The following is an 18178-nucleotide window of genomic DNA, read 5'->3' as shown; positions in this document are numbered from 1 at the left end:
AGAGGGTGTTGAGACCAGGGGCAGCAGACAAAAACCGAACAAAACCGCATGCATGCAGACCAGAAACCAGATGGACAAAGCAAGACAAAAACAGCACCATGCATCCCAACACCCAGGATTAGTCAGAAGATGTCAAGGTGTATATAATGACCAGCAGCCTTTAGTGAGCAGGCTGGTATTTATGTCCACCGGGAATACGCCATGCCCAGCCTTATAGTTACGTAGATGTAAGCACTGCGGGTCGTTGTCATGTGATGAATGGCTAACAAGTGTTAGTAACATTAAACGCCACAGCCCACAATTAATGGTGTACAAATCAGATTGGTATGCCTCTTTATAAACATACCGCTTTTGGAACTCTCGGACTGCATTTGCTATGAGCAGCTGGAACTATTTTTTTTTTCTCCATCACTAAATGAGGCTGCGTTCACACATGGATGATTTGCTGTGGATTTTGTTGCAAATCAGCAGCAGATTTTACCCCTCCAATTTGAATTTAATTGAAAAGATGAAATCTGCTGCAGATCGACACCAAATGCCGCAACAGAATCGGCACCAAATCAGCTACATGTGAATGCACCCTTAAATACATTTGCAGTTTGGTATAACCCCCAACCCCCCCCCCCCCCCCCATGGACACGCACTCGTAATGCCTTTTTTGTGAATCCAAAACTTTATTTCAGATTTCTAGGAGAGATTTCCGCCTTCTTATTGTATAGAAAACCCACTAAATATTTCTCTCTTTTTGAGTAGTAAAGTATCCAAGTTCAAAAAGACCTAAATTCCTTTTCTTCCTGTTACGCTTCAGTCTTTGGCCAAATAACATAAAATTATTGTCTAGTTGAGCATAAATACATAAGAAGAGCACATTGATGAGTCCCAGCGGGGTGGTTGGCAGTATAATTTAGTGTCCATCATCCTAATCACTTTTTTGTTGCTGGTTTCTTAGATTCTCCATCTCCTCCCTTTCCACCAGATTTAGCGTTACCTCCTCCTTTGCCACCAGTTTTGGCATCACCTCCTCCCTTGCCCCCGGCTTTAGCCTCACCTCCAGCTTTGCCACCAGATTTAGCTCCATCTGCAGAGTCTTTGCCGCTCTTCTTTTCAGCTCCTTCCATTTTACCTTCCTTCTTCTTTCCTTCTTTGCCCTCTTTTCCTTCAGTGCTCTTGCCTTCTTTCCCTTCGGCCTTCCCATCTTCTTTACCTTTCTCGCCTTCTTTTTTCTTGCCCCCTTTTGCATTGTCCTTCTTAGCATCTTCTGCATCTACTTTCCCAGAGACAGTAGGTACGTCTTTCTTCTTTGGCTCTGTCTTTGGAGCTGAAAATATAGACAAAAGATACAATAGAGTGAAAAAATAGACCAAAGTGTCCAACCAATAAATCCATACAAACGATTCTTTTGAGAGACCCTTCATCACTATGGGTAGAGAATATACAGTTGCTGAATGATGCCTGAAATACCGATGGAATTGCTGTCCTCCAGCTCTGCTGGGCCAATGACCTCAAATGCCTGGAAATAAATAGGACTAGCAAGCAGGTGGACCTTAGGTTTGTATAGTACAGTTTGGACTCCTATAAAAATAAAGCTATTATTCATGCTTTCAGATGAGGTCTCCTTGTTGTAGTATAGAGATGAGCGAGCACCAAAATGCTCGGGTGCTCGTTACTCGAGTCGAACTTTCAGTGATGCTCGAGAGTTCGTTTCGAGTAACGAACCCCATTAAAGTCAATGGGCGACTCGAGCATTTTTGTATATCGCCGATGCTCGCTAAGGTTTTCATTTGTGAAAACCTGGGAAATTCAAGAAAGTGATGGGAACGACACAGAAACGGATAGGGCAGGCGAGGGGCTACATGTTGGGCTGCATCTCAAGTTCCCAGGTCCCACTATTAAGTCACAATAGTGGCAAGAGATTCAGATTGGTCAAATCAGATTGGTCCCTGCACTGAGCCAATGAGAGGCAGCAGTCACTCACCCATTCATGAATTCATGAATGGGTGTGTGAGTGAGATCTGCCTCTGATTGGTCAGGCTGTGACCAATTAGAGGCAGCTCATTCAGCAGGCGGGGATTTTAAATCCCCGGCTGCTGAATACTACTCACAGCTGTTCGGAGCGGTTCAGGAGGACTGCCGCCGGCCGCGCTGAACTCCGTCTGGTCACCGACCAGATGAGTATATATATATATATATATATATATATATATATATTTTTTTTTTTATTTTTTTATTTTTTATTTTTTTACACATTTCTGGATGAATTGCAGGGAACGGCTTATATATTTAAGCCCTTACCGACAATTCATCCCGCGCTCGCCGGCAGCCCATTGCTTTCAATGGAGCCGGCTGTATTGCCGTCTCCATTGAATTCAATGGTCAGTGCTCGTTTAATCGAGACGAGTACCGCGTGGTGCTCGTCTCGAGTAACGAGCATCTCGAGCACCCTAATACTCGAACGAGCATCAAGCTCGGACGAGTATGCTCGCTCATCTCTATTGTAGTACAATCATCTGGTGGCTAAAACTGCAAATAACTTGATTTCCCGTTTAGTCTGCTGAACAATTCTCAATTTAATTGCGCAACAGTTACAAATATTATGTAAAGAAGAAAACTTGTAACTGTTTCTTGACCAAATAAGATGAGAGAGCAGATGTATTGTGATTGAGATTCTCAGCAACTGAAGATCATTCAGCTACTGGTGAATAGGAAAGAATCGATCAGGATAAAATTGGGAGCATGAGTTTGCACGGGCATCAGCTATTACCCAGACAGCTGATAAATCTATAATTCTCCTCATCATGTACACATATTGCCTGAATTGATCTACTATTTGGTGTAATTGGGGAAATATGGGAAATCTATCCACACGGTGAATACATAGACTCCCTGTCCTGATAATGAAGAGAGTCAAGATACTGTTATGGCAACCACAGACCTGAATGAAGACCTGTGAGAGGCTCAATTAGAATAGTGTAATGGAGCCTCTTATTTTTTTGTATAGAAGGATATGGAAAACCCTATAGGTAAAAGATAAAAAAATGTGCATTAATAGTAAATTAACAGAGTAGAACCAGTAGGACAATAACACTCCTTCAGAAAAAAAAAACATACAATTGTTAAAGGCTATGAAACCTTTGTGCATGAAAAATCAATACACACCTACCTTACTAAATCCCTTCAGAAAAATTGATGCACTTATCTGCTTTTTTGTCTTTTTTTACATTGAGTTTTTTTTCTCATGCACTTAGAAAGCCTCATACTTGCTTTGCAGGTTCTCCTACATTCAAGTTTCTGGCTGGGGGTGTTCCCAGTATGGATCAGCTGGTCTCTCTGTACACAAGTTCAGCTCCCCCTTTCCTATTCTCTTTCAGAGGCAGTGTAGCATAATTACGCCCATTCAATATTGTACAGCTATCTCACCACATCACCTGACACTATCATACAGCCCTTTGTAATACTAGTTTTCTCTGCTCATCATCCTCTTGAGTATTCTTCCCCCAACCTCCTATTCATGATGTTCTCTTGTTGGATGTACAGTGTGGCGAGCTTGTGTCTCCAAGTGGGTGACATGTCTCTGCTATCTTTGCAGATGCTGGTGTTTTACTGCTACTGCTGTACCCAGATCGCCAAACCCATTGGAGCTGGGGAACACCAAGAGTAGTGGTACAGAGGAGCAACTATAAGTAGTGCCACAGAGAAGGTACAGATGCAACAAATTTTATCTTGATTGCAATAGCACTGCAGAGAAAGTGGTCTTATCACAAAAAATCTATTGTTCTTTTATCTTCACACAACAAACCGATAGTAAAGTAATTCAAAGTGTAAATAAACCACCCTGATAGGCCGGCACATTATGATATCATGTCCTGTTAAGAATGAGGCTAAAAAAAAACATCTGTAGTATGAGTAAAGATACAGAGAGAGTCCTACAACTAACTGGGGTCACAACGGAGGCACTAGTAATATGGGAGGGTTCACTGAGAGGTTCATCGGGGGTAGCCGGAGTATAAGGAGAGCGTGGAGAAATAAGTCATCCCTGAAAGTAGTGTTCATGGTAGTCTGGCTGAGATACAGAAGAAAATTGAAGACAAAAGGTCATAGTCAGAGAGGATGCCCCTGTGAACACTGGAAGTAACTGCACTGTAATCACTATTACTGTGCATAGCTGGTATCTCACTAACAGACACACTTACTGTGAGGGGGCACAAAGAAGCATAGCCTAAAAAAGGAAAATTTGCTGCAGCACACTCCATAGGACTTGTTTTTCCTTTCATTGTTCAAGTTGGGAGGTACGGCATCACTTCTCTAACAGTATGCTATAATGCCCAAAATACCTAAAATCATTGATGCACAATTAGCGCAGAAAGTAATTAAATGGGTTTTCCCAATTAGAAACTGCTGATGGCCTATCAGTAGGATAAGCCATTAATAATAGATTGGTGGGGATCTGTTGCTGATCAGTTATTTGCTCGGTCAGTGTGCTCATACAATGTGCTGATTTCAACAGGAAGCAGACAGCTCCATTCCCACTGTAGTGCCCAGGCTTGGTATTACAGACCAAGTTCCTATTCACTTCAGTGTGATTTGTGCCTGTGGTATACAGCTCAGAAATCAGCTCAATTCACAAGCACACAAGCCCCACAAACAGCTGATTGGTGGTGATCCTTGGCAATAGACCTTTGTTGATCTACTGTCTATAATCTATCCTGAGGATAGGCCATCACGCCCCTCATGTCAGTTAAATAGTGAACTGCGTGTGCCCATGGCTGAATAGTTCCCACCCAAAACATAAATAACACAATATATTAGACATTGTTGGGACATATTAACGCTGATTAATCTTGCATATCCCTTCCTGAGCCACATTACGTTTAAAAACAACCAACAAGAAGATCATTTGAGCACTGGGTTCTTATTTTTAGGTTGACATTTGCTAGTTTTTCTTCATAAACTAATTTAAAGGATCTTGGCGTAAAACCAGACATTCCAATACCCATCCGTCAGCGAGACAAAAATAGGAGAGAATCCACCGGGACATCACAGGTCTTCAGGAGACCAAAAATACATCCAAACACGAACTGCTAATTCATGATATTTAAAAGGGATAAGAGGAGTCAATAAGGAAATGTTGTCTTTCCTGGAGGCTCGTTGAGGCTCTGCAATTACAAGCACAGACTATTCTTCATGTTTTGAACTGTCCTGTGATATGTCTGGTTATAGCCTCAAACAAAATGCATTGGGGGGGATTAATTGATTATTTGATGGCCAAACCAGAAACATCTTTAGGGATTACCTATTGTTAGGGACAGACTATGTACAGGGTTGCCCTTTTCTGGTTGGTTGCTCTGTGTTTTCAGGTATCCAGGATAGATTAGCCTTTGTTATTGCAGAATAGGGAAAGACTTTATCCCGTAAATTATAAGAGAGGTGTTACAAAGTGCAAATACAGCGCCCCTTATGGATGTCACCAACACGTCGTCTCAGACATAATTTATGTCCAGAATGGGCCAATAGATTCATGTATTTTATCACAAAAAATTCAGGAAACACAAAAGACTAAAAGTAAGGCAATTGCCCTAGTAAGGGCAACCCCATGTCTCAAACATAGGAGGCCTGATCTGTCTTTAGATGGAGGATAGGAAAAATATTTAAAGAGAATAAGCTCCACAAATATCAATAGCGCCAGGAAATTACGGTAGTTGACAGGAGTTCGCTCCTCAACCAAACACCACAAAGCAGGTCAGAATTCAAACAGGGATCAGGATTCAGACTGGATATCATACAAACATGGAAAAAACTGATCCAAACAGGAGACAAACAGAGATCCTAACAGCATGAAGTCAGGAGAATAACTGGTGCCAATTTAGGGGCGGACTCAGAATAAATACACATCCAAAATGGTTGATTGGCTGTTAGGGAAAACACCTTCCTGTTGGCCATTAGTCAATACACCGTAGGAGATAATGAAGGAGGGTAGAGAAGTGGGGAACATTAAACACTGAGGGATCTCTAAAAGATATTTCCTAGGGGGCCCTCTGCATTGACCACTAAACACTGAGGGATTTCCAACAGACAACACCTAAGAGTCTTCTGCAGTAACAGGAATGAGACACTGCCCTGTACTGAATGACGGAGTGTATGCACTGAAAGCATGATTATGAGGATCGGGGCTGACATCGTGACGCCACCCAATCTGTACTGCCTGAATGTGGTCAGCAAGCCCTAACAGGAGGATTCAATCCTTGGCCTGACTATGCTCCTTACCAACTGGAAAGCGTGGCCTATAAATCTGATTGCTTTTGTATAATATTGACTTGTTGGATAACGTGAATTAAGATACGGAAGTGAGTTCACAGGATACAAACAGTCAGATCTTCACTCTGTCATTCTAGATTTTGTGCACTATATTGCAATGTTTGTGGCTCATATATTTAGAATTTTTTTTATGGACATGGAATAAAAGTTACATTTTCCTATATGTACCTTCAATCAGGGGCGTAGCTAAATGCTCATGGGCCTGGGTGCAAAGGTTTATAATGGGGCCCCCCAACTTCTCTTAGCCCCTTAATGCAGAGGCATAACTTGAAGCTCCTGGGCCCCAATGCGAAACCTGTAACAGGGCCCCCAACTATAATGTTTTATTCATAGTACTGGGCTCCCTATATGGACTAGAGAGGCCTTATGGGCCCCCTAAGGCTCCTGGGCCCGGGTGCAACCGCATCACCTGCATCCCCTATAATGTTGAATGGATCACAGCACACTCTTTACCTTATGGTATGTAAGGGAGGACCGTCCTCATAACCAGTGCGCGCTCAATTCAAGGTCCTGGATCCTGGACCTTCGTTTAAACAGCATAAAGATTTGAGAGAGCAGCACTCCAGGGATTTTCAATAAAATAGAAATCTTTATTGCCCCACAGAAACAGTTTCTGTGGGGCAATAAAGATTTCTATTTTATTGAAAATCCCTGGAGTGCTGCTCTCTCAAATCTTTAACCTGCATCCCCTATAGTTACGCCAGTGCCTATAATTTTCCTTATGCTTTGACTTTGTATTTTGGCAAATCATTAAGGCTCCTAGTATTAAGTGACCCTCCCTTATCTAAGCTATTTTATCTTTCAATCTTCTTCACGGTTCAACTAGTACCAAAGTAAAAAGTTTGGTAACTCCGAATGATTAGTAAATGTCAGAACTTGCCGTCCATTTCCTGACTAATATCATTCCTCCTCGACCAGAAGTTTCCACTTTTCTGTATTTGCACGAACGCAGCTGATCTGTGACTTTGGTAACAATAAATCTCCTATAACATCTGTGACTAAGCGCATTCAAATCCTCTTCCTTTTTTAATGGCAAAAATAGTCATCATATTTTTGAAAAGTTGACTTTGGCTGAATGCGATCGCTTCACTTCTGTCCAGCTCTACTATTTATTCCAAAGTGACTGCAGCCAAAAAAAATGAAATAAATGTTAAAAACAGGTTTATTTTTACACATGGCTTGTTACACGCGTTACCCAGCGTGGGCAGGACACACTCACTATTATCAGAAAAGTTTTAAAAAATTCATAAAAATTCTTGACTCATCTCCAAAGATCACATTTTTTTTTATTTTATAACATTCCAAGTGAAACAATAATGGCGGCATAATGTATGTGAACAGTGAATTCTCATATACGGGAAGACATTAATATCTTACTTCTTCATACATTGTAACAGTTCAGGTCGGATGTATTTTAGTGTAGACCGTGGGATCGACCTCTAAAGTTTCAGAATTTTTCATTTTTCTTGGACATCTCCAAATAGTAATGAATTCAATCAGGTAAGTGAATTGCAATTAGATCAATTACAAGATGGAAAATGGATTTTAAAAAATTGGAGAATGAGGATAATTTGTTGCCTATTAAATTGGCCTCTTGCATTAACCTTGGTGCATTGGCTTCAGCTTCATCTCCTTATAATTCTTCTATGGGATGAGTCAATTCATTAGTCATGATAAGAGGCACCACAGCCGCAGATCCTGAATTTACAGCAAGCCTGTCCAGTTTTTACCTTGTAAATAATTGCACTGGAATAGGTAATAAGATGGTGGTGGCACAGGGTTTGTGGCTTCTCATGCATGTTTTTAATTTCAGGCCCTTCCATTAGAGAAGACCCCATTATTATAAATGACACATAGTAGCAGGGGCTCTATTACGGATTCCCACTTTTTACACTTGGTTCCAGGAGCTTCAAGTTAGACTTTCCATCTCAAGTCCTTTGAGGCTGAGAAGAGCAAATATGTATATGGGGGTGCTGAGACGCTTGGCCACACACACCTGATCACACATAGACATAGAATTCTGAGAGAGTGTGAGAGTTACGTGCTGGATGTAATTAAACTGCAATGGGGAAGGATGGGGAAGCCCTCGTTGTGATTATGCTGTGACAGGGAAGGATGGGGAAGCTCTGATTATTTTATTGTAACGGGCTAGTGTTTTTAGCTGTTTTAGTAAAAAAAATATATATATTTTGTAGAGGTGCCCCAAGGTTAAACATTTTTCCTAATGTTGCACCGATGCTATAAAGGTTAGGAAACAATGCATTACAAGCTTGGACAGGTTGGCTGTAGCATAGGTAAATACAATATTTTGTTCCACCTTATCAGCCATTTAAAGCTTGGAAGAGGCCACCTGTAGGAATATTTTATAGAATTAGTGACAAGAAGTGAAAAAATCTGGCATATCTGTTTACATACAAAAGAAAGCAACACTGTTTGTTAAATTGACTCCTCTAACTCACTAACCCTAAGTATAACTCTCCTTCCTCACTATAAGGGCTCTTCCCCACGAGCGTATATCAGCCGCCTGTTTTCATGGCCGACCAATATACGCTACATTGGTGGGAGATAAAATTGGTGAACGGGCGCACAAATCAAACGTTTGTGCGCCCATTCAGACAACATGGGTCCCAGCCCATGTACACCCAGACTACCGTGCCGTTGCCCCTTCCACTCCCGTTGCCCCATTGCAGGCTCACCTCTGCTCTCCTCCCTGCTTGTTCTTTGCAATGGGAGGGGGCAGGGCGGAGCTAAGTGCCGGCCTGTCCCCTCCCATTGATGGCTATGGACAAGGGGCGGGAGAGGGCAGGAGCTTAGCTCCGCCCATGTCCACCCTTTGTCCGCAGCAAGCAATGTGAGGTGAGCCTGCGCTTAGCTCTGCCTCCTCTTATTGCAAAGAGCGAGCAGGGAGGAGAGCAGAGGTGAGCCTGGATGGGGGGAGCAAAGCAGAGGGAGGAAGCAGCCCATGCAGCAGCCATGTATTTCGGCCCAAAAGATAGTTCCAGGACCATCTTTTGGGCCTGACGTAAAAACGTCCAGCGCTATATTGGCCGGCCGGGTGCTTTTACATCTCAGGAATACGGCCATGAGGAATATGGCCATGTGATCTGATGCATTGGAATCCAATGCATCACATCTCAGCATATATCAGCCGGCCGTGAAAACGGCCGGCTGATATATGCTCGTGGGAAAGAGGACTGAGGCCGAAACTAGATTGGCAGAGATAAGTCACCTATTGCTGGAGCAGTGACAATTTCCTTATGCCTTTACACAATGCAAGAATCCAGCATCAGAGTTTGTTGTGGCACTGGTATTCTTAGACTGTTCTGTGACCCCCATGTTACCCCCCACCATCAGAAATGCTCTTATGTTGGATCCAGGCTGGACTCGAACATGATGAAAATGCAGACTTCAGGACAAGGGAGGGTGCCCATGGTAGAATATATGCTCTGGAAACAAGTTCAACTTCATGTTGAGATGCAGGGTCTGCCCGTGGTTATTATCACCTATGAACATCATTTTAACCCGGCAGACAGTGGACAATGTTACAGAAAGACAACACAATATACAGTCAACATCCATAGATGGAGACAAATCCCATCACCATCTATCTGGGCAGATCTCCATCTGCAAGTGTGTAAATTGCCGAGTCAGACTTCTACATGAATGACAGAATCAAATTTTAATCTATCTACAATATTTCCAGATTAAATGAATTCATGGAGTCAAGAAAATATTCAAGGATAGAAAAACTTTGAGAGAGTTCATTGGAGAAGTTTGGAAAGAGAAGAAGTTGTCACGGATTTCCTTGAAGGATTATCTCATCTTCTTCTTTGACGACAGGCAGGACCCTGTGGGATCGAGATTGAATTTGGCCAGACAGAGTTTGAAGGTTTTCAGAGGAACCTGTAGGAGGGAGAAGCAGAAAAGAAGCAGAGACACAAAGTAAGAAAGACAGAGAAGATGGAAATACAGAGACAGATCTTTAAGGGTCAGCAGATACTTGGTCACTAACGATCAGATGAACTATTCTCCACTCTAGCTAAACTGATCTACAAATTGATTTTCAACCATCCCGGGATTAAGTTACATCACGTAAATTGGTTCAAGCCCTTTTTGTGGGACCTTTAATGTGTTTTGCCCATCATCCAATTAGTGTATGCAGGACTCTGCTGTGTGACCTGCAGTTTATGTGTCCCATTAGGATGTATTCAGAGGGTGTACGGAGGAGAGCCGTACGCGCGAGAGACGGAGGAACCTGTGATCAGTCGCCTCTATGGACATAGTCCAAGGGGTGATCAGTGCGTGCAGGACTGCTGTGTTGGTTGTGATCCCTGTTGATGGGATGAAGAATGTATGTAGCAGATCTGTGTATGTAACGTGCATGTACCAGAGATGTGTGTGTGTGTGACACATGCATGTAGCAGAGCTGTGTGTGTGTGACACATGCATGTAGCAGGGCTCTGTGTGTGTGACATGCGCATATAGCAGAGCTGCGTGCGTGCATCATGGACATAGCAGAGCACTGTGTAACACGTGCATGAAACAAAGCTCTGTGTGTGTGACGTGCATGTAGCACAGCTGTGTGGCGCAATGCGCCACCAGAAACACTGGTACAATAATTTCCTAATAATTACTAGTGTGTTATATAGCCAACATATCTTACAGTTACTTTGGAACCACATAGTATGGTACTTATAAATAAGCAATGTATTGTATGTGTGCCCTGTAGGATTGCTCACTACGGGGTGATTCAAAAGTCAGGGTAAATCAGAATGTCTTCTGACTGAAAAGAGATACAAGTAGGAAACATTGTAAAACACTTAGATGGATGGAGGAAACCCTTTTGGCACTATGGTGGTGCCTGTTGGGTCACCTTAGTGGCAGCCCAAGAAACTTCAATGGAAAGAGGCTCATGGAATACATGATTTAAGGGTAGAATGTAATCAGGAATTGATAGGCTCAGTTATTTTTTTTACATACCTGCAACCATTTTTGAGTTATGGATAGAGATGAGCGAACGTACTTGGTAAGGGCGATTTCGCAATCGAGCACCGCGATTTTCGAGTACTTCACTACTCGGGTGAAAAGTACTCGGGCGCGCTGTGGGGCGGGGGGTTGCAGAGGGGAACAGGGGGGAGCCCTCTCTTTCTCCCTCTCCCCCCTGCAACCCCCCGCTCACCCACAGCGCACCCGAGTACTTTTCACCCGAGTAGTGAAGTACTCGAAAATCGCGGTGCTCGATTGCGAAATCGCCCTTACCAAGTACGTTCGCTCATCTCTAGTTATGAATGATGCCATTGATAAAGTTGTTATGTTGAATTATGGGATATGAAAAACACTAAACCGATAATCCTTAATGTCTTTTCAGGTACCAGAGGATGCCATTAACAATCCTGTAACAGGTATTAGACCTATAGGTTCAGTGAAAGCTCTGTACATAGTCAGTGACCAGCCCCACTTACTATAGATGCTGATCTCATCTTTCCATTTTTTATCCAGATGAGGTCTGTCTAGCCCCAGGGTACAGGAGGGAAAGTCATTGGATGGAGGATGAAGGCACTTGAGGAGTTATGTATGTTTACACAGGAATAATGATGATGAATATAGACATACATGTGAGACTGAGCGCTCCAGCGGTGAACAGGCTCAAATGTATTCATGTGTAGAACGATGAAGGTGAACTACAAGAGAGAAAACGGAGAATAAAATGAAGAGGCAAGAACAATGAAATCTTGTAGCAGGACTCGTTTCTCAAGTGGATAGAGATAGCCATGGATGAGAGAGTCACACTCCCAACATCCAATAAGTGTTCTCAGTACTAGGACTTTCATCAGCACCCTTCATGAAACTAGATATGTAACAATAGGGATGACATTCCATGGTGACTAGTGTTGAGTGAACTAAAACAGTCGAGCCCCGTTGAGTCAAACTTTGCTAAAAGTTCGGTACAAACCAAAACCTCAGGTAGTTCATCTTGGCTGAACTCACTAAAATCCCTTCTTCTCCTCATGGTTAGCACTGTTGCCTTGCAGCACTGGGGTCCTAGGTTCAAATCTGATCAAGGACAACATTAGCTTAGTCAGATTTGAACCTAGGACTGCAGCACTGTAAGTCAACAGTAGTAAAGTACAGGGTGAAACAGCGCTTCGTTATTTAGCACTTCAAATAAGAAAAATTAGGAGAGTAATAGATTGACTCACCTGGTGCCAGGTGGGACACATCTTACCCAAGGGGACCCACCGGCACCCGACTTTCAAGATAGCATGTAACAAATAAGCCCGGTCCACAATCCAGCAGGAACCTGGAGAGTCAGCTTGAATCAAGTGAGACTTTACCAGCAGGGAGCCTCCACTCAGCCAAGAATTAGGGAGAGAAGAAAAGGGATTCATCGCTCACAGGATCCGGGGTAGACAATCAGTAGTCCAATATGGGAATGGTATAAAATATACCAGCTTTTATTGCAACACGTTTTGGCTTGCGTCTTTATCAAGCAATATACTCACAACCTTACAGATCACACACATATATATATATATATATATATATATATATATACATACACTAGCTGATATACCCGGCTTCGCCCGAGTTAGTTTGGTACTGGTGTTTATCTTGTGTTCACATGGAAACTCTTATGAAGTAGTCGTTACTTTAGAGATACCGAGGAAAAAAATATGTTCACCATTTTGCATGGTTCTTTGCATTACCCAGGAAATACCACGTGGAGGTAACCATGCGACGTTTCCTTTATATAAAATGACATCGGGAAGTGAGAGAATTAGATTACGTACTTAAAATTTGGATGCTAATTCTTTGGCGTTTAGAATTGAATTATTGAGTTGGGACCTATTAACTTTTCCTATTTATAACATAATTAATGCCTGTGCCAAATTTCAAGTTTCTATGACATCGGGAAGTGAGAGAATTAGATTATGTACGTAAAATTTGGATGCTAATTCTTTTGCACTTAGAATTAAATAATCAAGTTGGGACCCATTAGCTTTTCCTATTTATGACATAATCAATGCCCGTGCCAAATTTCAAGTTTCTATGCCACCGGGAAGTGAGACAATTAGATTTCGTACGTAAAATTTGGACGCTAATTCTTTTGTGCTTAGAATTAAATAATCGAGTTGGGACCCATTTACTTTTCCTATTTATGACATAATCAATGCCCGTGCCAAATTTCACATTTCTATGACATCGGGAAGTGAGAGAATTAGATTCCGTACATAAAATTTGGACGCTAATTCTTTTGCGTTTAGAATTGAATAATCGAGTTAGGACCCATTAGCTTTTCCTATTTATGACAGTCAATGCTCGTGCCAAATTTCATGATTCTATGACATTGGGAAGTGAGAAAATTAGATTACGTACGTATAATTTGGACACTAATTCTTTTGTGCTAGAATTGAATAATCGAGTTGGGACCCATTTACTTTTCCTATTTGGACATAATCTATGCTTGTGCCAAATTTAATGTTTCTACGACAGCGGAAAGTTGGAGAATTACTGGCGAGTCAGTCAGTCAGTCTATCAGTGAGTCAGTGAGTCAGTGAGGGCTTTCGTCTTTATATATATATATATATATATATATATATATATATATATATATATATAGATATAGATATAGATATAGATATAACCAGATACACTCACTCAATAGAACGCTGGCCTCATTACCATGTGGGTTCTAAAAGGAGGAGCTTGTCGATTGACTTCAGGTACTTCACAGCTTGCTATCCTGGAGCGCAACGTGCGCTCCACAATTAGAAGATCTGGAACGCAAAATGAACACCACAACAACAATTGTTGTTGTAATTAGGGAGTGCAGTTAATGCGTTCCTTATTAATGAATGTTGGAGCGCTAGCTTCCCTCCAAAAATGTAGCGCAATGAGTGCGTTCCAGATCCGTATCCAGGATAGCACGTTGTGTAGGACCTGAAGTCAATCGACAAGCTCGTCCTTTTAGAACCCACATGGTAATGAGGCCAGCATTCTATTGAGTGAGTGTATCTGGTAATATATATATATATGTATATATGTGATCTGTAAGGGCGCATTCAGACGACCGTATATCGGCTGGGTTTTCAAGCACAACTGATATACGGGGTCCCTCTCTGCAGGGGGAGGAGGCTGGAAGAGCCAGGAGCAGTGCTCTGAGCTCCCCCCCCCCTCTCTGCCCCCTCTTTGCCCCCTCTCTGCCTCCTTTCCGCCCCTCTGCACTATTTGCAATAAGAGGAGGTGGGATGGGGGCGGGGCTAAATTCCGGGAATTTGCTCCGCCCCTGTCCTGCCTCTCCTCATTGAAAATAGTGCAGGGGGGTGGAGAGGAGGCAGAGAGGGGGCGGGAGCTCAGAGCACTTCTCCTGGCTCTTCCAGCCTCTTCCCCCTGCAGAGAGAGACGCTGTATATCGGCTAGGCGTGAAAACCGGGCCGATATATGGTCGTGTAAATGCACCCTAAGGTTGTGAGTAGAGATGAGCAAATATGCTCGTCCAAGCTTGATGCTCGTTCGAGTATTAGTATACTCGATGGTGCTTGTTACTTGAGTGAGTACCACGCCGTGTTCAACCCCTCCCCGCATTACTACTTCCTGTTGTGACGTGCCAGCGTGCACACGTCCACAGCAGTATGTGGCTGGGGGAAGGAATAGAGATTAGAGATAGAGATGGAATCCCTTTTTTTTCTCTCCCTAATTCTTGTAAGTCAACAGTGTCAACCCCTGAGCAGCTGTGCTCTTCCTCCTCCGGAGGAAGGCTTTACAGCTCTTAGACCGTGTTCTACGCCAATTTTAGGCTTATTGGTTAAGTTCCAGTTTGGTTCAAACTAATTTGGATGGAACTGAACATTTTGCTGAAGTTTGATGAATTGGCTGAACTGCAATTTTCAAACGTTCGCTTAACACTAATGGTGACTAATTATATAATGTAATACAAGAGATATCCAAAAAAAGCAGGGATCTTCTTCTGGTGGGCGGGATGTTACTAGTACAGGCCTCTAGGTGAATGTCTGCGGAACCCTTCGGAGGCGGCATGCCAGCTGACATTGTTACGTTCAGCTCCAAAAAAATTTTTTCAACAAGTTTTTTGTCAAAAATTGCTTAAACACTCCGCGCTGTGCGGGCAGGTGTGTTGTCATTATGGAAGAACCAGTCACCTGTTTTCTCACAGAGCTGAGTGTTAAGCAATTTTTGATGAAAAACTTCACGAGACCCCTGCTTCACCCCTCTGTATTCACCGGATACCCACTCTGCGCAAACTTTTTTTATGAGTACTTTGAGCATTGGAAAGGGAAACAGAATTTCGCAGCTTATGTTGTTCATATAAATCAGCCATCACAAAACAGGTGCAAAACTGAAAAATTTGTTAAGGGGAGGTGGGGGGGGGGGGGGGGGGGAGGGAATCGCAAATGTGTACGAAGATCTTAGGAGAATCACTAGCAAAATCACAAACTCTGTGTAGATAAACACCTAAACTGTGCTAAGGCTATTTAACCCCTTAGTGACCAAGCCTGTGGGCACCTTAATGACCAGCCAATTTCTTTCCCCGTTTTTTTTCGTCACGTTCCAGGAGCCATAACTCTTTAATTTTTCAGTATACATAGCCAGATGAGGGCTTGTTTTTTGCGGGACAAGTTGTATTTTTTAACGGCATCGTTTTTTTGAGAACATATAATGTGTTGTATAACTTTTAATAATTGTTTTTTTTTGGGGGGGTGGAATGTGAAAAAAAAAAATTCTGCCATTTGGTTTATTTTTAATCTCATTTTTAACAGCGTTTAGTGTGCAAAATAAGTCATGTGATCACATTATTCTGTGCGTCAGCATGATTCCGGGACACCAAGTTTATAAAGTTTTTTATGTTTAACTATTTTTGTACACAAAAAACACTTTTCTTTTTTAAGATTTGTTTTTGTGTTGCCACATTTATAGAATTTTTTTTTCCATGGACGGAGCTCGATGAGGGCTTAGTTTTTGGGAACATAACATTTTGATTGCTTTTTATTCCATTTTTTTTCTAGAAGCAAGAATAATAAAATCTGCAATTCTGGGTTGTTTTTAAATTTTTAACAGCATTCACCGTGAAGTATACATAATATGTTAAATTAATTCAACAGGTCAGTCCAATTCTGGCGATACCAAATTTGTATTTTTTTTTTTACAATATTTTAAGGCTTTGAAAAACACTTTATTTTAAGAGACCTGCAACATTTTTCTTTTTCTGTGAATGGTATTATGATTTTTCTTTTACGGGATGAGTAGCGCTTTTTTAACCCTTTCCAATCCAATTTGTATCCTGCTTTTCCTAGGGAGGTTACTCGTTTTCTGCCGTTATACAACGGCGCTATATACTGGCTAAAGCCAGTACTGCATGATGTGACACGTTGGATAGGCTCTGACAGCAGAGAGGCTGGCAATACACAGTAAGAGAACCCCGACGGACGTCTTCCAACATCAGAGCTGTACAGCCTTAAATCATAATGTCTTTAGATGTCCGACAGTGGATGGGAAAGGGTTAATGGTACAATTTGTTGATCAACACAATGTTTTGAGCACTTTCTATTCTGTTTTTTGTAAGGCGAGATAGGCAAAATTAGCTATTTTTGCCGTGGTTTTGTTTTGTTTTTTTTCACGGCATACACTGTGTGGGTTAAATAATATACTAACTTTCTCTGGGTCGTTACAAATGTAGCAATATCAAACGAGACTTTTTTTTTTTTTTTTTTAAATTGACATAGTAAAGGGAGACAAGTGGGGCTTTGGCGTATTTATTTTAAATTACATTTTTTACTTTTTTTTTTTCATACTTTAACTTTTTACTTTTGTCCCACTACAGGACTTGAATATAATCCTATTTTATCATTCATCTAATACACTATTAAATATATGTATAGCAGTGTATTAGAATAGCTATGAAGCTCAGCCACAGGCTGAGCCTCATGGGCCACCATAGCCGGCAGACACGGAGGGTATATTCAAGTCTCTGGGTGCTATTGTAACCGGAACCCCGCGATTACTATCGCAGCGGTCCGCTGGTTGACAAAGGGAGCCCCCTCCCTCTGTCAGCTGTTTACATGCACGGTCGCACTGACCCCTGATTCCACGTCTCTTCTAATATGCAACAGTATCCTGCTGGCCTTAGAAGCAGCTGGCTGACATTGTGCTGTTTATGATATACATGTACACTCAGATCCTTCTCTACAAGTGGCTCTCCAAATTTTGAAGGACACCTTATAAATGGTTTGACCTGTGGTCCAAACGATCATCTAATCAACCATATAAAGTAGTATCATATGTTACATAATCCTCTCCTGTAACATCACGGATCTTGATACACATCACTGTTAGTCAATATATAAATCAGAATGGCCAAAAGATGACTGGATGAAAATGTGATCTATGTAGGATGGAGTGGCAAGGACACTATTGTAATCTATGCCCATGCTTTTATTCTGCTTCATATAGATGGCAGAAGCATATTCCCATTATGTAATATCACTATTTGAATTTAAATTGATTTCCTTAGTTCGCGACTGGAGGTCAAACTAAGATCCCCACTAACTATACCAGGAGAAATTCAGATACCATCACCCTGGCATGTTGGGACTAATCTTGGCCATCGAATATTTTTGGCCAATGTCACCATTAGATTAATAGAGATGAGCGAGCATACTCGTCCGAGCTTGATGCTCGTTCGAGTATTACGGTACTCGAGTCGAGCCCCACGTGGTACTCGAGTCAATTTCATTTCCTTCCCTGCATGTTTAGCGCCATTTTCTGGCCACTAAACATGCAGGGAAGGTATTACCACTTCCTGCTGTGACGTGCCAGCCTTGTGCACGTCTACAGCAGTAAGTGGCTGGCG

At 42.1% G+C, this 18178-nt stretch overlaps 2 protein-coding genes across 3 annotated transcripts in view; one reads left to right on the top strand and one right to left on the bottom strand.

Annotated features, from left to right (window-relative positions):
• The window catches only part of ALS2CL (ALS2 C-terminal like), a 703387-nt gene that overhangs the window by 531112 nt on the left and 154097 nt on the right, over window positions 1-18178 (top strand). The gene's annotated exons all lie outside the window — the stretch shown is intronic.
• The window catches only part of TMIE (transmembrane inner ear), a 70785-nt gene continuing 53426 nt past the window's right edge, over window positions 820-18178 (bottom strand). Inside the window, exon 4 of one of the 2 annotated variants that reach the window (XM_066585165.1) lies at window positions 820-1318. In XM_066585165.1, coding sequence (XP_066441262.1) covers window positions 924-1318 — 395 coding nt within the window. In that variant the 3' untranslated portion in view covers window positions 820-923. Of the gene's footprint in view, window positions 1319-10036; window positions 10216-18178 lie in introns of those variants that run through there. The other variant, XM_066585166.1, reaches the window with a different exon arrangement.

The sequence above is a fragment of the Eleutherodactylus coqui genome, chromosome 12 (assembly GCF_035609145.1).
Source record: "Eleutherodactylus coqui strain aEleCoq1 chromosome 12, aEleCoq1.hap1, whole genome shotgun sequence".
Classification (NCBI taxonomy): domain Eukaryota; kingdom Metazoa; phylum Chordata; class Amphibia; order Anura; family Eleutherodactylidae; genus Eleutherodactylus; species Eleutherodactylus coqui.
The sequence above is the reverse complement of the archived record's forward strand: the minus strand, read 5'-3'. Positions and strand labels throughout refer to the sequence as shown.